Here is a 25410-nt window from a genome sequence, read left to right as displayed (position 1 = left end):
AATGGAGTTTTGGGAGATGAGAACACACCAACAATCTTCTCTCTTTTCTCTAAGCTCTCAAGCATTCTAGTTCGCATCTTAGGAGCATTGCATAGCTCGGTTCTCGCTTCCAATTCAAATTCGCCAGAGCCAACGAGTTTGAGGTGCTTCAACTCGATAGGAGGAAAGTAGTTTCATCTTTGGGGACGTTGTGCCAATCCGTGAGCACTAGTCGGGGAGTATCTCTTCTTGCGGAGAGAGGTATACCTCGACTCGACTTGAAGAAGACAATAGTTTACATCTTGTTCCTTTTATTGTATTTACTTTGTTTTATTTACCTTCTAATTTTGATTGTTTTATAATAGCAAGAGTTTGCCCGTATAAAAACTACTATATTTCCAACACCTTTTAAATAAAGAAGAAATGCTTTGCGCTCTCAAAATTTTCGGTACATTAAATTAGTCATTTTCAAAAATGGGCTGCTGTGTAAAAGAATTTATTTTATGGTGGGAGTAGGAGTACTTTCGCCTTTTATGTTGATAAAAAGTCTGTGGAGTTTGTAATATAATGTTGTAGATTGGTGGCTAGCTATGTGAAATCTTTTATTGTCTTAAAGTTGTTATAGAACTATACTACTACCTTCGTCTCTTAAAATTTATTCCACTTTGACTCAGCACGAATTTTAAGAAATATAATAGAAAGTGAGTTAAAAAATTAATGGATTATAGGTTCTACTTTTATATATTAGTTTTATAATAAAATGTGAGTAGGAATTAATTAGTGGAATGTGGGATCCACCACAAAAAATGGTAAAAAGTGAAATGCGATAAATTTTGGGAGACGGATGGAAATGGAAAAATGGGACAAATTTTCAGAGACGAAGGTAATATTTGTTATACAAATTTGCTACATCTCTTCTTTCTCGTTTACAATATTTTTCAGTACCGTACTATATTTTATTTAAACACTAAAAAATAAAGTATAACTTTTAATCAAATATATAAATTCAAATATTTATGTATTCTAATTAATGGTAGTGATAAAATGCAAACTCATATATTGTATGAATTCTAAACTTTTCAACACAACATCAACAAAATGTTAACACAGTGTAAAATTTTAAGATTTTAATGTCTAACACAGTGTAGTAATAATATCAAAGATTATTTTTAAAATAAAATAATTAGCTTCGACTATTTAAAGAATAAAATGTTATTAAAAATAATATTGCATCCATTTCCTAAAATAAGAATTTTGCAAATTGCACTAGTTTTAATTTAAAATTTGTATAGTAAGAGAGATGGCGAGTAAAATTGAATAAAGTAACATCGATGAGTAGAAAAGATAGTGGAATTAGTGGATTGTGGATTTTATTTTCTAAAATGGAGAGTCTATTTTTAGGAAATGGACCAAAAAATAGAAATTATATTTTTAGGAAATATAGAAAGTAGTACTCCTCCGTCTCAACTAAGTTGGGTCACAACTTTTGGGCACAGGGATTAAGAAATTTTGTTGAAAAGTAGGAGAGAGGAATAAAGTAAGAAAGATAAAGAGAGATTAAAGTAGGTAATGAAATAAAGTAGAAGTGATTTAATGTTTTGTTTTTTGTCAAAATAGAAAATGACTCAACTTAGTTATGACATCCCAAAATGGAATACTACTCACCTTAGTTGGAACAGAGGAAATATTAAACAAAAAGAAAAAGTACAAAACAAATATAAAATACTATTAAACCAAAAAGAAGACATAAATATAGTATTTGATATCATAAGGAGTAATAATTAATAATTATTTTAATTTATAAAGTTAATTAAGGAAGTGCACTAGCTCCACAATGAAACACAGTTATTTCAATAATTTCCAGACTAGCATGAAATATGCGCGCAAATGGCGTCTTCATCTCTCGGACTTTTTCGACTATAGTCAGAAATCACCACTCTTCATATCATCACTTCAACTCCGAAATCAAATCCTTAGTTCAGCAGGGCAATTATCGACAAGCACTACAGTTTTACTCGGAGCATCTCAACTTCCCAAATAACATCACCTCAAGATTCATTTTCCCTTCTCTACTCAAATCCTGTGCTTCCCTCTCTAATTCCATCTATGGAAGCACGCTTCACTCCACTATCATCAAATTGGGCCTTCTGTTCGATCCTTACATCGTCACCTCGCTCGTCCAGATGTATGTAAAATGTGGCTCGCTCGCTACTGCACTCCAAGTGTTCGACTTTTTGCCTGAACGCGAAATTTTGACTTCCGACGTCGCTCTTTGGAATTCTATCATTGATGGCTATTTCAAGAATGATTTTATTGATCAAGGCATAGCACAGATCCGGCAAATGGTTGCGATGAATGTCAAGCCAGATGGGTATACTCTCTGTATTCTTCTTGGAAAGTCCAATGCTTGTTTAGGTGTATCATTTGGGAGAGAAATCCATAGCTATGCAATCAGGAATATGTTTCTTCACGACGCATTTGTAGTCACCGCAATGATTGATATCTACTCGAGCTATGGTAGGCCGATGGACGCTTGGAATGCTTTCGTAATGTTGGAGAATAAACACAGCATTGCAGTTTGGAATGCAATGATCAATGGCTTCTGTGAAAATGGTGTTTGGAGAAACAGCTTGCAGTTATATTCGTCGGCGAAAAATGAGGCTCTTGAGCTTGGCTCCACCACATTTTCAAGTGTTCTCACAGCTTGCTCACAGGGTGAAGCTGTGGATTTTGGTTGTCAGGTACACTCTGATTTGGTCAAGATGGGTTTCGAGCAAGATTCCTATGCTAGCACTTCACTACTGACCTTTTATGCCAAATGTGGAGTTGTTGAAGATGCAGAGTGTGTTTTCAATTTAGTCAGAGACAGAACTGTTGGGATTTGGAATAGCATGGTATCAGCTTATGTTAACTGTGGCAATGCTAATAATGCTTTGGATGTTTACACCAAGATGCGTTCCGAACAAGTAGAGCCCGATTTCTTCACCGTATCTAATGTACTGATAGCATGTGGTATGATTGGATCGCACCAACTTGGAGAAAGGACACATGGAGAGCTAATCAAAAGGCCAGTGAAGCAGAGTCTTGCTCTGCAGAGTGCTCTGCTGACAATGTACTCAAAGCTTGGGCGTTTCAAGGAGTCCTGTAAGGTCTTCAAAGAGATGAGGGGGAGGGACGTTGTATCTTGGGGATCTATGATATCAGGGAGTTTAGAGAATAGGAAATTCGAGGAGGTTTTGGTTTTGTTCAAGGGGATGATATCCGAAGGTGTGAAGCCGGATGCTAGTGTTGTTGCAAGCTCGATTGTTGCTTGTTTAGCATATGGTGATGAGAAACTAGGTTGTTGTCTTCATGGAATGTCGATTAAGGAAGGCCTTGATTTGGATTCTTGCACAGGTAGAGCTCTAATTGAGTTCTACTCCAAATTCAAAAAGGTTGAGATGGCAGAGGAAGCTTTTTCCAGTGTGTTGGTGAAGAATTTGGCGGTGTGGAATGCTTTCATCTTGTGTAACTCATTGAACGGCTTCCCAAACATCTCGATCAGCCTCCTGCCTCGTGTTCTGCAAGACGGCCTCTGCCCTGACTCTGTTTCGGTCACCCTAGCTCTTGCTGCAGCTGCAGAGCTCGCAGCATTGCTTGTGGGAAAGGCGATACATGGTTATATCATAAGATCCCTTCTATTTAAAGAAAATCAAGTAGAGAACACGTTGGTTGATATGTATGCAAAGTGTGGAAGCTTAGTTTATGCTGAACGGGTGTTCAGGAACATGGAGAAGAGAGACATCGTGGCATGGAACTCAATGATTGGAGGCTACGGATCACATGGTGAGTGCCATAGGGCCATTGGTATGCTGGAGGAGATGAGGGATTCAGGAGAATCACCTGATGGGGTAACGTTCTTGTCCCTCATCTCCTCATGCAATCATAGTGGTCTGGTCGATAAAGGGCTGAGTCTGTTTAGGTCGATGAGGGAGAGCGGAGTGGAGCCTAAGATGGCACATTATGTCACCGTGGTGGACCTTTTGGGCCGGGGTGGGCGCGTGGAAGAGGCTTGGGAGTTTGTGGAAGGGATGGCCATGGCGCCTGAGAGAGGCATTTGGCTGTCTCTGCTTTCTTCTTGCAAGGTTCATCGGAGGTTTGAGCTTGGTGAGGCGGCTGCTTATAAGCTGTTGGAGATGGAGCCAGAGAATGGGGGTGGGTATGTGCAGCTGCTCAACTTGTATGTCGAGGGAGGGTTTAGGCAGAAGGCAGCAGAGTTGAGGAGTTTGATGAAGGAGATGGGAGTGAGGAAGGTGGCTGGGTGTAGTTGGATTGAGGTGAAGGATAAGGTGGAGGTCTTCTACTCGGGTGGGACGAAGATAGTGAGGATTTGTGAGACTCTTGATGATCTTAGGAGTAGTATGAAGAAGGGGGGATGTGGTTGGGGAGTTGGTGAGGCATTGCTTTAATCAGTCTGAGGTTGCAATCAAGTCTTTTTAGGGGAGGAGAGAGAGAGAAATATAGTTTGAAGGATTGGCCTTTTGTAATGTCACTCCGCCACCCAACTTCTCAGAGCGCAGCGGCGACAATACAACCATGGGTGAGTACGACACTATCCCCATCTCCCCGTCGTGTATTCATTCGACGTCCTGGTTCTGATAAATAAGTGCTGATATTTTTTAAGTTTTGTTTAGGCACTACTTTTGCAAAACTATAGATTAGATAGTGCTCTTACGAGCTACTGAATTAAAGCTTTATTGGTGCAGATATATATCATAAGGAGGTTGTGTTGTGAAGGAGGGCAGCGAGAATTCGTCGGGCGCCTCTGTAGGATGAGCACCATCCCAGAACAAGTACTCATTTCTATTCCGACATGGTACTGTATTTTTAAAACCCTTCGGCTCTGTTCCATTTGAACCTTCACTGCTCCCACAACAAGCTTTGTCCTTCACCTTGAACCCTTACCGTAGGCCTCAGCATTGTCGAACAAGCTGTTAAACAGTTGAATCGATGAGGCGTAAGTGAATGCAGATCCAGGGTAGTTCGACCTGAGGTCGTGCGCAACAGATTTCAGCCGCGTATTGAACATTTCCACCACGTGGTTTAATGTTGCGTTACACTTCAAATTGTGACTTCTTATAGGGATGCAACCAATAGGTGAAGCCTCTAATATTAAGAACTTCCTCAGCCCTAAACCTTGGATTTCCTGCATCGACAGATTATTAAGACATTTTGTTGAATATACTCAAATACTGTTACCACGTACCAATATATGTTGTGTATAGAGGTTTATAAGGAGATCAGCAAATTGCTCAAGATTGTAGATGTGGCTGCTTGGGTAGTGTTCAATTTCAAAGTAGTTGTTGAGGTAGTCATTAACTCCAACTTCCAATATCCACAGACACCACTGCATTTTCCAAATACTTGCTCACTTCATTCCCATGCAGTTGCCTTCTCAGCTTATCCACCGTTTTTCTCAAGTTGTTAATCTGTTCTTCGAAATGGATGATGCGGCCCTGTTTGCCATGTTACCACTTCAGATAACCATATTTCAAGAGCTTAAAAATGCAATGGCTCAAGAGCTTATTAGCATGTAGTGATGAAAAGAAAGTACAAATAGATATCCTGTGTCGCTTGTGTCGCGGAGAATTCTTGCACCAGCTGAGGCATGATTTACTCCATACAGAATGCTCTCTCCTTCCTGCCATCTCCGCTGCATGCATACATGTAAATATGTAATCTTAGTTATTCACCACGTTGTTAAATGAAATAAACAAATATCACATGTCGCTATAAAGAGAGAATTGAAAGAATATGAACTTCTATCAATATATGTATATGAAAATGTGAAATAAATCAGTATTAGTTCTTTACCAATGAAGTCTACGAGGATTTTGCCATTGGAGAATCTTCCAGTATTAGTTGTTTCCAACATCTGATAGTGAATCTCCTAATACATACATTGCTCTATATTTTAATCAAACTCCACAAATATGCAACTTTTATCATCATTGTTGTGTGTGTTTCATCCCTTCTTAGCTAGTTTGAAAAAATGATGTTCCCTCTGTTCTATTCTAAGTGACACATTTTCCTGTATGAGATGTCCCATCTTAAATGACACATTTCTCAAAGTAGAAATATCACTCTCTCTACTTTTTCTCACTCTTACTTTATGCTCTCTCCACTTAACTCACAACATAGCACTGCGATAAAATTATGTGCTGAAAACGAAATGCTCCACTTAAGGTAGGATGGATGGAGTAATAAATAGTTAAAGTGAAGAGAGATTTTTTTAAAACGAGTGTAAAAAGAAAGCAACTAACTATGAGGGAACGGATGGAGTAGTTCGTTGCTTGATACTCCCTCCGTCCTAAGATAAGTGAGCACAAACTTTTCGGCACGAGATTTAAGGAAATGGGATTTTGTTAGTAAAGTGGAAAGTGAATAAAGTAAAAGAGTTAATAAAGTAGAGACAAAAAGTAACAGAGAAAATACCAAAAAAGAAAATGACTCACTTATCTTGGGACATTCCGAAAAGGAATGTAAGTCGCTTATCTTGGAACGGAAGGAGTAGTATACTATGAATACGATCTGCTACTCTTATCTAACCCGATTTCTTTTTTTATTAAAATAAGATTTTTTTTATCTAATTCGATTTCTTTGTTGTATACTCCCAAATTAGCAACAAATGAATGCTGACAAAAGAATTTATTTTGAGGTGGGAGTTGGAGTTCTTACAGTTTTTAGGTGGATAAAAAGTTTATAGGCTTTAAAATAATGTTGTAGGTTGGTGGGTAGCTATGTGAAATCTTTTATGTTCTTAATGTTTTCATGAGCCTAAGAATGCTATACTGACTTGCATTTAACCTATGTAACGAGGGGTCGAAAGCTAAAAGCCTAAAACCCACAAATGCTTTTGTAATGTAATTTGACGAAGGGATATACTTACTCTCTTAGTCCATAAAACGTTATCCACTTTTGCAATTTTGGTCGGTTCGCAAAATATTGTTCACTTCATTTATTTATTTATTTTTTAATAAATGGAGCACACTTTCCATTAACTCATTATACTCATATTCAATTATAAAACTATATATGTGGAACTCACATTTCACCAACTTTTTTCACTCACTATTCTTCATATATCTTAAAAGCAGCACTGATATGGACAACATTTTGTGGACATAAGGAGTAGTTAAATGAGCGGCGCACTCCTATACACGCTCTCACACATGGACAATGTATAGGTCCCATCAGGCCCGTAGTCAGGGCCAGTAGCTGATGCAAGATTTTAATACTAAGGGTCCAAACTACCATCAATAATTACTGCATATTTTTCGTGGCAAACCTGGTCAGCTGACCGTATTCTATTTTCTTTTTAACAATAATTTTGATACAGTCCATTAAAGTTAGAAACTTATGGATTATGGAGAGAGTAAAGTAAGAGATGAAATAAAGTAAGAGAGATAAAGAGAGAGTAAAAGTAAGAAAGGGAGTAAAGCTTTTACTAAAAAGGTAAATTGACTTAGCTACTTTGGGACAAACCAAAAAGAAATACGACACGGGTTTTAAGAAATATAATAGAAAGTGATCAAGTTGAAAAAGTTAGTAGATTGTGGATCCTACTTTTATATATTAGTTTTATAATAAAATGTGAGTAGGAATGAGTTAGTGAAATATAGGGTCCACTACCAAAAATGTTAAAAAGTAAAATGAGACAAACTTTGAAGGACGGATAGAAATGGAAAAATATTTGGGATAAACTTTCAAGGGGGAAAAAATTCCCTAGTCCATGTATATATTTGTATCATTTGGTCTTTTTTAGTCAAGTAAATATATTCTTGACTATATTTATAATTTATCGATTATATCTTTATGTATGTTTAATTTTCATATTCATTATTTTATAATTAATTTTTAAGTTAAGTAACTATAAATTAAAGATGACATATTTATGTCTACTAAAGTTTTACTCCCTCCGTCCACGATTAAGAGTCCTGTTTCTAAATGGTGCGAGTTTTAAAAAATGTTAAGAAAGGTGGGTGGAAGATAGTTAGTGGAATATGGTCTCACTTGTATATATTAATTTTAAATGATATGTGAGTGGAATGAGTTAGTGGAATGTGAGGTATTTTTACCATTTATGGTAATTATGAACCAGGACTCTTATTTGTGGACGGACAAAAATGGAAAAACGGGACTCTTATTCGTGGACGGAGGGAGTATCTTCTTAGATTTATAGTTGATTTTTATTTATTAAGATAATCTTATTTTAACATAAAATAAGATTGTAATCCTTAATTTGAATATTTAGTAGTATTTAATTTCTTTAAATTCATAAAGTTTTATTCATATATTGTCTATGGTATAAAATTCATCAGATCATTTTATTAATATTAACTATCTTAATCAATATTTTAACTTAACATATAATTATTTTATATGTTATATGTAACCATAAAATGAAAAAATAGAACTACGCTGTATAGTCATTCATATATTAAATTTATTGTGTGCGATGCTAACATATTTTAATTTATGTATACATCAATAAAAAAGATAAATATTCTCATAAAATAAATAAATAAATAAAATTTATATTTTATATATCTATATAAAAGAATAGTAGTATCGATTAATAAATGGTGGTGCATTATGAAATATCATTTGTGTTCTTGTTAAAAAAAAATTGTATTATTATTAGGGATAGTTTTCAGTAGTATATTACATGAGAATGTCTTTTTCTTTCCAAATATGTATGCTTCCATAAAAAATGAATAAATATATACCCAAGTAAAAAAAAATACATAATTAAAAAAAGGAATGTGCTTAGCATATCTCAACGGCAGTAAACAATGACTTTTATAATTAAAATGAACGATTGATAATTGAAGTGTATTATGTGTGCGCTATAAAAATTTCCTTAAAATATCATTTTATTTCAATATAATCATTTTGACATGTATGCTATATATTTTCATTTGGCAATATATTATTAGTGAGACATTTCAAATAAGATTGTCATGTGATATACATGGACTAGGGAATTTTTTCTCCTTTCGAAGACGGGGTAGTATTATTGATATACAAGCTCTATAATACACATTAACAGGTATGCACTACATCAGCATAAACACGTACGATGGACCCAACGCATTCAGTCTCAGCTCCATCTAACAAAAACATAACTAAAGTCTTAACCAATTAACCTTATTCAACACAAAAGCCTTGTAATAATAAATAGATTTCAACCTCATTCATTTGAGCCTTATTTTGTAGTAGTAACATTTTATTTCGATTGACCACTCAAATTTTTAAAAGGAGGTAGCGTTGTGAATGAGGGCAGCAAGAATTCGGTTGCCAGCCTCAGTAGGGTGAGCAAAATCCCAGAACAAGTACTCATTTCTATTTAGACATGGTACTGTATTTACAGGCTTTGTTCCTTTTGAACCAGCACTGCCCCCACAACATGCTTTGTCCTTCACCTTGAACCCTGCATTATGCATCATAAGTTAATTAATCCCGTGCTAACAAAAAAAAGTTTTATTTAAACCAAGCCATCAATCTTGAAATACCGTAGGCCTCAGCATTGTCGAACAAGCTTTGAAACAGTTGAGACGATGGGACGTAAGTGAATGCAGATCCAGGGTAGTTCGACTTGAAGTCATGCACAACAGATTTCAGGCGCGTATTGAACATTGCTACCACCTGATTTAATGTGGCGCTACACTTCATGTTGTGAATTAAAATAGGTAAGCAACCTATAGGTGAGGCCTCTAATATCAAGAACTTCCTCAGCCCTAAACCTTGAATTTCCTGCATCGACAAAGAGCTTCCAATTGGTGTCTAGAAGTGACTAATATGACAATTTGTTAAACATAATCAAATAGTGTTACCAATATATGCTTTGTATAGAGGGATATAAGGAGATCAGCAAATTGCTCAAGATTGTACATGTGGCTGCTTGGGTAGTATGTAGGTAGCAAGTAGTTGTTGAGGTAGTCATTTGTTCCAATATCCACAAAAACAAATGCATTTGCCAAATACTTGCTCACTTCATTCTCATGCAGTTGCCCTCTTAGCTCATCCACCGTTTTCCTCAAGTTGTTAATCTGTTCTTCGAAAGGGATAACGCGCCCCTGTTTGTTCATCATGTTACTACTTCAGATAACTTAATAAAATGCAATGCCTCAAGAGCTTACAAATAAAATGTGATGAAGGGAAATTACAAATAGATATCCTGTGTCCCGAAGAATTCCTGCACCTGCTGAGGCATAATTTACTCCAAATAGAATGTTTTCTCCTTTGGCAATAACATCTGCATATGATGGAAGAAGAGGAAGTCCCACCATCTCCGCTGCATACATGCAATGTTTGTTAGTTATTGACTTATATGTGTGATCAAATACTAACTAACTTACAGTAATAATTAATAACTAATATCAATTTTGTATGTTAAAAATATCAATACAAAGACATAAATGTATTAATGTTCTTGTGTTATTAAACTTATGTCTTTTGTGTTGATATTTAAATTTACATGTTGTATTGATATAATTATATTTTTGTGTTGATAATTTCAATATACAGAATTAAAAGTTATTAATTATTACTGTAAATTAGTTAGCATGCTAGTGCAACTATTGACTATATATATATATATCTGAATCAGACATCGGTGTAAAGAGAGAACTGGACTGATATTTCTTTACCAATGAAGTCAACGAGGATTTTGCCATTGCAGAGTCTACCAGTGGGCCCTCCACTAAAATCTATACCATAAGGCAGGAAGTCGGCTTTTGCTATACTGTCAATGAAATATTTGTTGTTTCCTGCATCCAATAGTGAATCTCCAAATACGTACATTGCTGTGTAATCTGTAGCACCACCATTTGCTGTCAATGCCAAAGAAGCAGCAATGATCGAAATCCACAAATATCCAACTTTCATCATCATTGTTGTGTGTGTTTCTTTTTATTCTTAGCAAGTGTATCCTTATATAGAGAAATGACTAAATTTTCCCTCCGCATATGTTGCGCTATACGCCCGCTTTGTAGTACTATTATTATTTAAGATTATATTTTTGTACATAAAATCTGATAGAATTTAAACCTAATTGCTTTCTAGGCTCTCCCTCACACACACAATTCTTTCAGTACATTAGTTTGGTTCATAAATTAAAAAGAAATTAATTTAAGGTGGGAGTTGGAGTACTTTCACTTTTGTAGGTTGGCGGCTAGCGATGTGAAATCTTTTATTGTTTTAATGTGTTCATTATAGTTAACCTGCTGATGCGTTAAAACTTGAAAGTTGAACTCAAGATTATAGGTTGATTTTATTAGTTTATGTTTTACTCCTTCCGTCCCGAATAATTCATCCCAGTTTTTTATTTCAGTCCATCCCACATAATTTGTCTCATTTCACTTTTACCATTTTTTATAGTGAACCTCATATATATTCCACTAATTCATTTCTACTCACATTTTATTATAAAACTAATATATAAAGGTAGGACCCACATTCCACTAACTTTTTCAACCCACTTTTCATTACAATTCTTCAAACCCGTGCCCGGTCAAAGTGACCCGAATTATCTCGGACGGAGGAAGTAATTTTTAATAAAACCGAAAGAATCTTGAAGGGACTCTGCATTGAGTACGTCAGATCAAGTTGTCTACGGTGAAAAAATCTTGTGCATGGGCTGTGTGCGGGTCCCATGCCCGTACTCGGTGCAAACCCAGTCGAACCAGACCCAATATCATCATTTCTTCTAAATAATGTTCCCTTCATTCCATGTTAATAGAATGATTTTTATTTTAGAAAGTTCAAAATTAATTGAGTCATTTCTATTTTTAGCAAAATATAATTCTCTTTTTTACTTTATTCTCTCTTACTTTTTCACCACCATTTTTAACATACTATTCTTAACATACTATTCTTAAACTTTGTGTCAAAAATAAATGTCTCTATTAATATGGAACGGAGGGAGTAACTTTTAAAGAGTGATTGATACAATCCCTTTTATTAAGAACAATGTCAGTTGTAAATCTCAGTCATAGTAGACAGATTTTTTTTTTGTTTTTCTTGTAAATTGAAATGAGAAAACAAATCGAGCGAAGAATAAGAAACCGAGGTTGGGTTCAAGCCCACAACATTACGTTACGGAGCTCCACCCGATAACGTACTATGTGCTCGGCGTACGGAGCTGGGTTGTTTTCAGTCAGCCGTTGTGTGGCGTCCGCAGAAGCCGGGTGCGACGAGTTTTATGCTATCTCGTCTTTTTGTCGGAAAACCGATGATTTTCCTAAAAAAATGTCACATGCATTATCCCTTATAAAAGCCAGTGGTTCCGATGCAACGATTACTTACAGTACAACGACCGGTGTGGAGAGACAAAAGCCCTTATAAGGGCAAAAGCTATCCACACTAATACAGATAAAGAGACAAGATTATCACCAAATCCATGTAAGACAAGATTTAAGAGATTTTTTAACACAATGCAAAACAATAGCAATAGAATATTGTGCCTGGATAAAAATGCACAGATGAAATCGAATGATGGCGCTGTAGGTTGGCTTCACATCTCTGTCTATGCACAAATCACAGACCTATACATCCTATGTGCCTTGGAAAATAATAAAGTTAAAGGAAAAGAAAAAGGCTAAGAAAAAACAGAGATCAACAATTGCATTGATCACCTGCGATAAATGTGAAATTCTCCTACAATACATCAGTTTCAAATGAATGGAATCTAACTCTCATTGCTGTAGTCAGTGCTGAGGAAGCTTTCGTATACCGTTCCTCGTAGAGTCTTGTCGATGTCATCCCAATTCTTGATATGCTCCGACAATGATCCTCGGTGTATCTTCACTTGCCGACTGCTTAAATCCATTTCCGGTAGCCCAAGAAATCTTTGAACATCCATCAGTTTCTGCAGCAGATCAATAAATTATAAGCTCCACCAAAAAAAAAAGTTCATCAATCCAACTTATTTTTCGTAATCCTATAAACAACAATCAATACATAGAAATGAATAAAGGAAGGAAGCTCCTTCAAATGAAGAAGGGGAAGAAAGGATAGACACAATAAAGCAAGATGTAAACTTTATTTCCATGATTAAAATGCACAACTTAAGAACTAATTCTAAATAATCAGACCCTAACTAAACATAAGATTTCTATAATATGGTAATCAAGAAATTAAAAGTATATATATGAACAACACTATATTTGTCTACTAAGTCTCTAGACTCAATAATTACTAACAAAGATAAAAAGATTACGAATTAAGTGTTTATCACGTATTCACTGCTCTATAAAAATTGAAACGAATAAGCACAGCAGATAAGCATTTTTAGGAAGATCGAAAGCAACTCACGGTTCGATTCATTATGAGATCTTCGTAATATAAAATCATATGCCTTGTGCTGCTGAAATACTCCAGCGCCTCCAAGACCATATTCTCCATGGTCTTTAAATCCTTCACTAACGATGTTGCGTTGATTTCTGGTTTATATTTGGACAGAGCCTCAGCCTACGATAAGCAGATCAAAGGATTAGAGCCCATAAGCACATACAGTTAGTTAGATGGGAGTTGAACGACGGAAGTTGCACCATACATACCTCCTCATGTGAGTGCACGTGAGACTTGTGCGTCCCATTTAGGAGTTTAGCATAGCGGTCGTAAGAATTGGCAAGAACAGAAACCATCCGCCTAAGAAGATTTCTCCGGAAAAGGAATAATACAGAAACACCTCTGTCGTTGAAGTAATCTGCAATTTCCTTGTGGTACTGCATCAACCCCTGTATCAGCAGTGAAGTAAAAGTTAAATACGTTACTCAAGATGAAGCCTTGAAAGCAAAGCACTCAGGAAATATTTTCACAGCCACATGATTCCAAATTGCTGAGCTAAACTATATATGAAACGGCATCCTGAAAACATGCAGAATCTTTACTATTTAACTTAAAGATGTTCCTGCCATAGATTGAATAATGGCTCCCCGTTTGAAAGTTGAAAGCATTCGTCTCTCACCTGGTTAAGCATCCACTTGAAGCCAACTGCGGCAGAGCATTCATTCTTGGAAGCACTTGTGAACAGGTCCAAATTGTAAACTCTATCCAGAGTCCACATGATTGAAGAAGCATTGCTTCTTCTTTCTTTAACAGAAAATATCTCCCCGTTTGAGCTTACATTGGTATGGTTGTTCAACAATGTCTCAAACCATCCGCTTCCAGATCTTTGCATCGATAGAATAGCAAAAAGCCGCACTGGATTATTAGCACATTCAGCCCTGAGATAAAATTGGAGAAGATTCACGTCTTATTATACATTCCAAACTAGCAAAGCTTTTTTTTTAGAAAATAAGTGTGGAGAGTGGATACTAACCTGCTAAATGAAGTGGGCTTCGGATAGTGCCAGATTGGAGTTTGAGGCCTACTAATGGCGCTATCAAGACATTGCCTCTGACTAACTTCGATGTCGTGGTACTTTGTTTGTTTTAAACATATTGAACAGATATAAATACCACAGGCCATAGCAAATACTATGACTAGCATCCTCATCGAAGCCGGAGATTTCTTGGGAGGTTTTATGATTATGGAATCCTGTCATTAGTAGAAGGAAATGGTGAGTGTAACAATACACAAACAACTTTGTTCCGCAACAAAATTTGAAGCACGAGTTCAAACGAAAGTTCGAAACATTAAAGTTCACATTTTTCTGAGACTTTAAGAAAAGATGTCAAATACTCCTACTGCACTCAACTCACCTTCACATCACCCTGCCATCTCCCAATAAATCCATCACACTATAAATCAATATGTAATTCCAAGTGACTGAGTAAATCAGTCCATTGAAATAATCACACATAAATTCTATAAGATGAAAAAAAAAATGAGATAAACTTATTATAAAGCTACAGGTCTTATGAAAAAAAGGAGCATTATACTATACATGTCATTTTAAATGCAGTAAATACAAATACAGGTAGAAAGAAAATCAACCATATTCAACAAGAATGGAAACAAGTTGAAAGAGAAAACACTTCAATCTCATTTCAGGCACCACAAAAATTTAAAATTTCAAGCAAGATTTCTCAGAAGCCAAACTAAACAAAAACCTAAAAACCTAACCTTCATTGAAACTAACCAAGGATACAAGCTCAAAACCTCATTTTAGTAACAACCCAACCATCTATTGAACTCAAACCTTCAATTTCTGAAACATGAGCAAGAAAAAGAGAAAATCTCAAATTTGATCAACCAAATTTCAATACACTACTTCAACTCAAATAAAAGGGGGGGAAAGGCACAAAAACCAAAATAAGGAACCAAAATTTAACCTTGGTGAAAAGACAGATTCCTTCGACCATAGTAACTAGCTCCCAAGAATGAAGAAAAACCAAAACCAAAACCAAAAGGGTTCTTCTCAAATCTCTTCAGCTACTCCTCCACTAGTTCCAAGAACACATTTTTATATTCTCTTGAACAATGCAATGCATATATAGGTATTACCAAGAACAGAATTCAAGGGCACTTGACTTGAGTCGGAGGCAGAATTAGAAGGGGAGAGCGGTGAAGCTCCTCCTCGTTAAAAAACAAAAACAATAATGACAAACAGCTGGTGGCGCTCATCCCGCTGCTACTATTTCTTTCCTATTCTGCTCTGTCTAATTTATTTAAAACATGGAATCTGAGTTGTGTCTGAATTTTGATGTGTGGGAATTACATTTTTGTCAAATTTCAGTTAAGGGCATCTCTCATTTCATTAAAAACAGTAATTACAAGAGTGGGATTTGAGGCGTGCAATGGCTGGCGCTGACAAAGCTTGATGCTTTTTCCACAACTCATTAGGCAAGAATTGTTCTCTTGGAGTATGTATATTTTGTGATTTATTGATTTTGGAAAAGATGAAGTCTTTTTTGGTAATATTCTAATTGGACTTCAAATTTTTAATATTGAGCAAAAATATTCCAACTTTTAGTTTTCGGAGTTGGAATTGTGAGGTGTAGCATATATGGACCTTGAATCATTACTCATAAATACAGTAATTTGCACCGAAGCGGTTTTGTCTTTTTATCAACGTAGAAAAAGAAAAGTTGGCCATTCACAATGTCTCGAAAAATTCAGTCCCACCCCTATTTTTCAGACGGCCAGTTTTTCTCCAATTTTATTTTTATTTTCAGCCTCAACTTAATTATGCAATCATCATTTATTAAAAAGAAAAAATTACTTCATATTACTTCAATATAAAAAAAATTACATTAATTTAAATCTAAAAATTACTTCCTCCTTCTCAATTAAAATAAGACCGTCTCCGATGACGGACGTCCCGGTAGGACGTCGACGTCCGATGTAGTGGCATCGAAGGGCGTCCACGCCCGTCGCATGGGCTCGCCCGTCCTCCCCACGGACGGGCGGACGTCCGATTTTATATATATATATATATATATATATATATATATATATATATATATATATATATAGGGGTGTATTCAGATGAAAACCACAATGTATATTAAAACATCAAACCATGTAAAATAATGTACATTATACACACTAATAATGTACATTTTATTCATGTATAATGTACAGAATTCATATAATGTAAATGTACATTATTAGTGTGTACAATATTTAGAACAGTACATTATACATGAATAAAATGTACATCATTAGTGTGTATAATGTACATTATTTACATGGTTTGATGTTTTAATATACATTATGGTTTTCATCTGAATACACCCCTATATATATATATATATATAGAAGTGATCAAGGTTTAACTAATTTTAAAGATATAACTAGAGAATAGATCTCAGCCACATATTATCTTAATCCAATGATTAATAAAAGTGCACATTATTAATTAATAAAAATTGCATAGGGGTGTTTTTGGAAATAAACTTTGTTCTCACATACACATTCCATTCACGCATTATCTCTCTCTCTTTCTATTTTCATTCTCTCTCTCTCTGTGCCTATCTCTGGCCGTCACCGAGATGCGTCGGAGGCGCTTCGGCGGAGGAATTTGTTGCTAGAGAGGGAGTTCCGGAGCAGCCTGGAGGGAGAGGAGAGGAGAGGGTGGAGGAGGAGTTGCAGATGACGTGGCAGCACGTACGGTTGGTGGAGGAGTGGCTCTGCAACGAGCTTGAGGAGCTGAAGGCGGAGGCTGTCGATCACGCCATGGAATCTAGGGCTTAGATCACGCTTCTTATGTAGAAGCTTTCTGCTTCTAACAAACTTCTTCAATCTCTCTCGCTCAAACTCAATAATCTATCTCTATCTTTGTAGTTCTATGCGTGTGATGTAGTTAGAGAATGAACATATTTATATTTTGTAGTTTCGTTTGAATTTGAAATCATTTGGATTTTTAGGATTTTCCGTGGGATGAATTGTTGTAACGGAGATGCAGATCTATGTGGTGTTGTTGATAGAAGATTGAGCACTTTAAAACATAATCAGATCATTTTGAACTCATTTTTAATGTAGTGAGCTATATTTTGTCAAATACCTGTTCATATGTGAACAAAATATACTTCAAGCCAATACAATTCATTATACACAAAATATACTTCACTATAAAACCAATATAGTTCACCATCAACAATTAATTAGTTCAATTTGTGAACTATAATTAACAGTGCACTATAAGTAAGGATCACAAACACTTCACTCTAACCATGGAATACTTCACTCTAAGCATGTTTTTACTTCACTGAGATGAAAAAACATATCACTATAAGCATGCATCACAAACACTTCACTCTAACCATGGAATACTTCACTCTAGGCATGTTTTTACTTCACTGGGGTGAAAAAATAGAGCACTATAAGCATGCATCACAAACACTTCTCTCTAACCATGGAATACTTCACTCTAAGCATGTTTTTACTTCAGAGATGAAAAAACAGAGCACTATAAGCATGCATCACAAACACTTCACTCTAACCATGGAATACATCACTCTAAACATGTTTTTACTTCACTATATGCACTATATACATCACTATACGTTCATTATACTTCACCGAAATGAAAACAACATTTACTTCACTATAAACGTTATATGCATCACTATATGCTCAATATACTTCACTAAAATGAAAAAACAGTACACTATAAGGAATGTTGAATATACTTCATTATACGCACAATATACATCACTATATGCTCATTATACTTAACTGAAGTGAAAATTAGTACACTATAAATAATACTCTTCACTGAAATATCAAACATCATATTTACTTCACTATAAACAATATTTACTTTACTGTAAGTGAGTTTTGTTTCGTTGAAAACTTCTTGGTTCACCATACTTATTTCGTTGCGTACCTATTTTTTAGTTCAGTATAAGTTTGAATCAGTTCACTGATAACATGTTTTTAGTTCATTGTGTGCTTATGTTAGTTCACTGTGAGCGAATTGATTCACTTCTTTAGTTGTTTAATTCACATCAACAATTAATTAGTTTATTTGTGAACTATATTTTGTTAAATATCATTTGTGAACAAAAGAGCTATTAAAAATCAACTGGATCTATATATCTAAGAAACTACATAAATAAAAATTTTGAATAAAATATTAATGTAAGTTATGAAACTATTGAATGTAAATGAACCGAATAGGTATTACAGTAAACTGAATCATGTTATGAACTATATCAGTTTCTACAATTGTTTCATTCTCCATACATGCATAAGCTTCTCCTACTCTTTATTTTTCTCTTCGTCTTTCGTCTTTCGTCTTTCTTTACGTATATCAGCAGCTTCCGAAATATTCACTGGTTATCCTATTATATAAAGAAAGTAAAAAATGATTAATAACAACATTCAAACACAATATACTTGAACATAACAACATTCAAACACAAAAAGATCACTATTAACATGCATCACAAACACTTCACTCTAACCAAAGAATACTTCACTCTAAGCACATTTTACTTCACTAAGATGAAAAAACAGTGCACTATAAGTATGGATCACAAAAACTTCACTATAACCATGGAATACATCACTTTAAGCACATTTTACTTCACTGAGTTGAAAAAACAGATCACTAATAACATGCATCAGAAACGCTTCACTCTAACCATGAAATACTTCACTCTAAGCACATTTTACTTCACTGAGATGAAAAATAGATCACTAATAATATGTGTCACAAACACTTCACTCTAACCATCAAATACTACACTGTAAGCACATTTTACTTCACTGAGATTAAAAAAAAAGTGCACTATAAGCATGGATCACAAACACTTCACTTTAACCATGAAATACTTCACTCTAAGCACATTTTTACTTCACTGGGGTGAAAACAGATCACTAATAACATGCATCACAAACACTTCACTCTAACCATGAAATACTTTACTCTAATCACATTACTTCACTGAGATGAAAAAACTGTGCACTATAAGCATGAATCACAAACACTTCAATCTAACCAAAGAATACTTCACTCTAAGCACATTTTACTTCACTAATATGAAAAAACAGTGCATATAGCATGGATCACAAACACTTCACTCTAACCATGGAATACTTCACTCTAACCATGTTTTACTTCACTGAAATGGAAAAATAAATCACTACAAGCATAGATGACATACACTTCACTCTAACACTGGAATACTTCACTCTAACCATGTTTTACTTCACTGAAATGGAAAAACAAAGCACTACAAGCATAGATGACAAACACTTCACTCTAACCATGTTTTACTTCACTGAAATGGAAAAATAAAGCACTACAAGCATAGATGACAGACACTTCACTCTAACACTGAAATACTTCACTCTAACAATGTTTTACTTCACTGAAATGGAAAAACAAAGCACTACAAGCATAGATGACGGACACTTCACTCTAACACTGGAATACTTCACTCTAACCACGTTTTACTTCACTGAAATGGAAAAACAAAGCACTGGAAGCATAAATGACAGAAAATTGGCTCTAACACTGGAATACTTCACTAAATGAAAAACAGAGCAGGTAGTTGTTACTCACGATCGGAGTCTATGGTGGTTGTTTTTCTTTTTCATCGATCAAAACCTACACAAAAAATAGAAGTAGTTAACTGTAGTAATTAACTGTAAGCAGACATTCTTATGTTCAATTTGGATTCCATAATAAACTATTGCAGATGTCACTTATTTAAAACCGTCGATGTTTGAATTTGCATAATTCTCAAAACTAACTTTTATTCTAAAACTAAATCTAATTCAGAATGAGAAATCTAAATCAGAAACTAGTAGAACAACTTACATTTTGAAAAATCTTTCTGATTTGAATTCATTGTTCGACGATGGATGGAGGCGATGGCGATTGCAGTGACGGGAAGACGACGACCATGGATGGAGGCGACGGCGATTGCCGCGACGGGAAGACGGCGACGAAATTTCGAGAATAGGTGAAGAAGGAGAAGATGGGAAGCAGAGTGATTGCGGGATAGATTGAATTCCATAATGAGAAATTATTTCAATTGTTAACCCTAATTTTATTTGTGAAATGTCCATTATACCCCCGCCTTGTATAGTGAAGTAAATCTGTGATAGAGTGAACTGATTTCTCCTTCAAATTCGAAAATCACATGTGTTAAAACTAGCCCTTGATTTTATTGATCTTGTGGTTGTGATTTATTCTCTAGTTATGTACTTAATGGGCATTTGCCCTATATCACTACTCTATATATATATATATATATATATATATATATATATATATATATATATAGGGATGTATTCATATACTTTTCTCATATTTTATTCTTTTTCCTTTTTAATCTTGTCCATCCATTTGCAAGATCTAATGGCCCAAAATAGGGCCTGATTAATTAAATTATATTCATTAAAATAATCGAAAAGGGCCTTATTGTCTTTCACATTTGATTTAGTTATGGTAAGTAGCTTGATTTTCTCCATCAAAAGATTTCAGACTTTATTTTCTCATAGGGCCTGCTGTATTGTATTTCACGATTTATGTAATGTACGAATATCAGTCTATAATGCATTCATTCTTTTCCGTAATGTACGATTTATGGCATATAATGACTATAAATTCTGATATGCATGTTGTTTTGTTTTTATGTGTAGTGTTCGTTATACCAGAATGTTCTCCACGATTGAAGCTTAATTTGCACAAGTTCATAAAACTTGAAATTGTTCACAACTAGCTAACCAACAAGTCTGATATTATCACTTCCAACATTAAGCTATCAAAACAAAAAAAAAAAAGAAAAAAAAACAGTGTTCCAATCCCAAAAAAACATCATATCCATAAAGTATCCATACGATCACTCCCCATACTTCTCCACCCCATACATCCTATCCACTCTTTACGGGATGTACTGGTCTCTGCTTTGTCCTCCGATAATCTATGCCGAAGCTTCTGGGCTAATACAATTAGAATTACATCATCTACTGCTTCATCAAAATCAACGCGACGCTGCTTACTTGCTGACAAAAAAAAGAAAGAGACATGTATTCCATGAGTTTTCTGTAATGCACAAAATCTTGCACATTAATGTTAACAAATGAGTAAATAATGCATAAAAATCAATTTATCCGATGCATAGATAGACACCTTTTCTCAATAATGTAAAATGTCTACTATGTAATGCATAATATCAGCATAATAATGCATAATATGAACTTAATAATGCAAATATTTACTGTTACAAATTGGGTAGCTAATACAAAGATTCAAACTTAGAAATAGTACAGTTTAGCTTATACTTAAAAACGTACACACCATTACTTAATAATGTACATTTTCAACTAAATAATGCATATTATTAACCAAATAATGTACATATTTGAAACTGTTTCAATGTAACCAATGTACATATTATTATCCGTAAACACAATGAACAAATAATGTTCATTTTCAACCAAATAATGCATCAATTCAATTAAAACAATTGCTTCAGATTACACGAACATTACCACATACATCAAAACACAGCCAACAGTCAATAATGTCACACAACCAACAAATAATGCTTCATCTAATTGTGACCCAATCGTTTCATATTCAAACCAAATCATGAAACACACAACATTCACAATAATGCATAATTTATCTATGAATACAGAGTATAAATGCAAGATAATGTTCAATAATGTAGTACAACCAAGGAATAATGCATCAATACAGGGGGAACAATTACGTAACCTTCAGTCATTGTTGGTTGACTCTTGAAGGGTTTGCCTCTCTTCATCATTGATGTTCTGCAATACACACCAACGAAATCAGTTGAATTCCTTCATCCAAATCGACAAAAAATATAGATATAACTCAATAATCAACCAAATCGTCAATAATGGACATAATCGACAACACAGTGAACACAAAATCGACAATTTCCAGAAACATCTACAAAATCTGTATGGTTTCACCCGCAATAATCGAACATATACCAAATACAACTCAACAATAAACTAAAAAATTAAATAATAGACAGAACCCTAGTTCAATAGATTACAATTTCATTTTTTATAGAAAAATTGACCCAAAACCGACGCTTACAAGTGTTTATTACCCAAAATCGAATCTTCAGAAACCAATATCGGAACTTCAGAAACTCAATCGCGCGCGTGAAACTAAAAATCGGTCCTTTAGGCCTGTGAATTGGCGACCGACGTTGATTTTTGCGGCGAGATGACCGATGATTCTACCACGTTTTTACGGCGAGAGACGATGGCGGAAGTTTCTTCTCGACATCAATTTGGGGCGGCTAGGGTTTTTTGTGGAGAGAAGAATTGAGGGAACATGGTTGATGAGAGAGAGTAGAATGATGGAATTAGAATGGTATGTCAATCAGTTTTCCCAATAAATCCCGTAATTATTGTAATCTAGTGCCTTTTTACTCTTATACCCTCATAATGCACAGAATATGACCAATAATGCAACACGGGTTCAGGTTCTTAATCTTGATCTTGACCGTTCAAATCTCTAATCTAATGGTTAATATTATGAAGGAAATAGTATCTAAAGGGGTAAAAGGAGCTTAATGCTCCCCTATATATATATATATATATATATATATATATATATATATATATATATATTTTAAAAAAAACTCAATAAATAGAGCTCGTTGAACTTCATTTCATTCACACCACTTGTGTTGACAAGTTTCTCTCTCTAAATCTACAAATTTCATTTCTACTACAATGGAATACAATAGGAACTCCCCCACCACGAGCGGAGGAAACACACCCACGATTCCCACCGGAACGGACTTTGCGGGGATGAATCCCCAGATGGCAGGGATGAATCCCCAAATGGTGGGGATGGCGGGGATGACTCCCCAAATGTTCTACAATATGTTCAGATGAGTGGGATGATGCCAGGGGCAGCGGGAATGGGCGGTATGCCGGCAAATATGGCGGGGGTGGGTGGGAAGATGCCCAGGGCAGCGGAGATGGGCGGTACGCCGCCAAATATGGCGGGGGTGGGTGGGATGATGCCCGGGGCAGTGGGGATGGGCGGTACGCCGCCAAATATGGCGGTGGGTGGGTCGATGCAGCACAGGAGCCCGAAGACGCCTAAGGAATCTGTCTATCGTCCATATATAGATTTGTTGGCCGATGATTCCCCTAGTACTGTTCCGGAGACTCAGTACGCCGGCATCGAGACTTTCTCTTTTGAGGAGCTGGGAGCGGAGTTGGGGCTATCGCCGATCCGTGAGACTCCCGATAAGGCGGAGCCTGCTGCAACGGGCAGGAGCAAAGGCAAGGGCAAGGCCAGGGGCTGGGGTAGGGGCACGGGCAAAGTCCCGAGCTCTTCCTCGCACACGGGGGCAGAGGAGGAGGAGGATGAGCCGGAGAGGAGGACGATCTGGACCGTGTGGGAAAATGTTGCGCTTGCGAAGGCCTGGATCGGTGTAGTAGAGGATCCCTATGTCGGGCCGAACCAGTATGTTGACCGATTGTGGCTTCGCATTAGTGAGGCCTACCTCATATGCAAACCGTCTGGGGCGAAGCCTCGCACTTCCGAGCAATGCCGGAAACAATGGCTTCGGTTGAGGCCTAAGCTCAGTCGCCCTCTACCAAAACAACATGCGCATGGCAACCAGCGGCATGTCTGAGGATGATTTGAGGAAACGAGCCTTGGCCCAGTACCCCGACAAAGAATTGAAGTTCAAAGATTTTGACCAATGGGAGGCCTTTCTCGTGGTCAGGGATTAGCAAAAGTTTGTTGTGGGTGTCGACTCGGGCTGAAAGCGGACGAAGATCAACTCTTCCGGTGAGTACATCAGCAGTGTTGGTTCGCACGAGCTCCCCGAAGCCGAGGAAGTGGCCCCGCTACCACGATCAGACTCTCGCCGTCATCGTCGTCCGATGGGGCAAAAGGCTGCGCAGCGGATGACGAGGGAAGGCGGCAGCGGCAGCGGGTCCTACGAGGTCGAAATCGGAGGCCCCAGAAGGCGAAGGTAACGACCGTCTCGCCCGCGCGCAGCTAACGAAGACCCTGATGCAGAACACGAGTAAGTGGTTTAGCACGCACGATCATGTGTACAAAAGGCTGTGCAAGGATGTGGTCGATGCATGTCGGCGCGATTTAGGAATGCCACCCATTGATGATTATGGCGTCGGGATTGGGGGCGGGGACGTCGGAGGCGGCAGCGGCACGGGCGACGGGAACGAGGACGAGGAGGAGTGAGAGCCGAGGGTTGTATTTCTCGACTTTTTATGATTATGTAATTTTTAGGTATTATGTATTTTTTTTTAATTATGTAATTTTTTTTAAGTATTATGTAATTTTTTTAATGAAGTATTCGAATTTTCCCGTATTCCGTGTCGACATTTTAATTCCGTAAATTTAAGTCCGTAAATTGAATAATTGTGAATTTAATTTTACTGCGGGAAGTCCTAGTGGGAAGTCCTAGTGCAATGGGAAGTCCTAGTGAAATGGGAAGGACTAGTGATGACGTGGCAGGAAGTTTTTGTGGGAAGTCCTAGTGGGAAGGGCGCCACCGGAGACGCTCTAACACATTTCTTAATTAGCACAGAATTTTAGGAATTATCGGTTAATATATTTAAGTAGAAAAGTTAAGGTATGTATAGTATTAAATAGAGAGAGAAAAAAGTAAAATATTTAATTATAGATAGATAAAGTAGTTGGGTGTATTAATCAGAGAGAATTTTTTTCAAAAATAATAATGTATCATCTTAATAGGGATGAGAGAGTATATTTTAACTTCCAATTTTTTCCCGAGCTTCTCGATCATCTTGGTCATTAGGCGGAGGCGTTCAACTTTGGACAAATGGGAAGTGTCGATAGCAACAGGCTTCGTCGAATCTTTCCTCGGCATAATCCATGTTTTCGAATTGCACGGATCTCACCCTATCCGTATTGTGTATGCATATTGCCCGAACTCTATTTGAGCTCCTTGATTTATTTTCGACAAATTTTAAGATAGACCAAAAATT

General features: G+C 36.3%; 4 protein-coding genes across 6 annotated transcripts; 1 reads left to right on the top strand and 3 right to left on the bottom strand.

Annotated features, from left to right (window-relative positions):
* Positions 1-1834: 1834 nt before the first annotated feature.
* LOC125211306 (Tetratricopeptide repeat (TPR)-like superfamily protein) lies at positions 1835-5743 on the top strand. 2 transcript variants are annotated; one of them, XM_089066328.1, is made up of 3 exons: positions 1835-4558; positions 4725-5326; positions 5406-5743. In XM_089066328.1, the coding sequence occupies exon 1, from the start codon at positions 1857-1859 to the stop codon at positions 4425-4427; it is 2571 nt and encodes an 856-aa protein (XP_088922454.1). In that variant the 5' UTR covers positions 1835-1856; the 3' UTR covers positions 4428-4558; positions 4725-5326; positions 5406-5743. The 2 variants fall into 2 exon arrangements, with proteins under 2 accessions (XP_088922454.1, XP_047966994.2); XM_048111037.2 differs by having other exon boundaries at positions 4725-5743.
* Positions 4907-5677, bottom strand: LOC125209389 (GDSL esterase/lipase At4g16230-like). Its single transcript, XM_048108983.2, has 3 exons — positions 5573-5677; positions 5391-5474; positions 4907-5164 (listed from the first exon to the last, which is right to left on the bottom strand). The coding sequence occupies exons 1-3, from the start codon at positions 5675-5677 to the stop codon at positions 4907-4909; spliced, it is 447 nt and encodes a 148-aa protein (XP_047964940.2).
* A 3272-nt stretch (positions 5744-9015) lies between the features above and the next one.
* Positions 9016-10936, bottom strand: LOC125209387 (GDSL esterase/lipase At1g71691-like). The gene is made up of 5 exons (XM_048108982.2): positions 10671-10936; positions 10188-10315; positions 9855-10097; positions 9534-9774; positions 9016-9451 (listed from the first exon to the last, which is right to left on the bottom strand). Exons 1-5 carry the CDS (start codon positions 10912-10914, stop codon positions 9273-9275), a joined length of 1035 nt encoding a protein of 344 aa, XP_047964939.2. The 5' UTR covers positions 10915-10936; the 3' UTR covers positions 9016-9272.
* Positions 10937-12407: 1471 nt separating this feature from the next.
* LOC125212842 (uncharacterized) lies at positions 12408-15812 on the bottom strand. 2 transcript variants are annotated; one of them, XM_048113115.2, is made up of 7 exons: positions 15300-15812; positions 15091-15175; positions 14345-14562; positions 13991-14249; positions 13581-13760; positions 13336-13491; positions 12408-12889 (listed from the first exon to the last, which is right to left on the bottom strand). In XM_048113115.2, exons 2-7 carry the CDS (start codon positions 15094-15096, stop codon positions 12710-12712), a joined length of 999 nt encoding a protein of 332 aa, XP_047969072.1. In that variant the 5' UTR covers positions 15097-15175; positions 15300-15812; the 3' UTR covers positions 12408-12709. The 2 variants fall into 2 exon arrangements, with proteins under 2 accessions (XP_047969072.1, XP_047969071.2); XM_048113114.2 differs by lacking the exon at positions 15091-15175.
* Between the last annotated feature and the right edge of the window lie 9598 nt (positions 15813-25410).

The sequence above is a fragment of the Salvia hispanica genome, chromosome 3 (genome assembly GCF_029641045.1).
Source record: "Salvia hispanica isolate PSC_SH4W2 chromosome 3, Shi_PSC_v1, whole genome shotgun sequence".
NCBI lineage: Eukaryota > Viridiplantae > Streptophyta > Magnoliopsida > Lamiales > Lamiaceae > Salvia > Salvia hispanica.
This window is presented reverse-complemented; position numbering and strand designations above follow the sequence as displayed.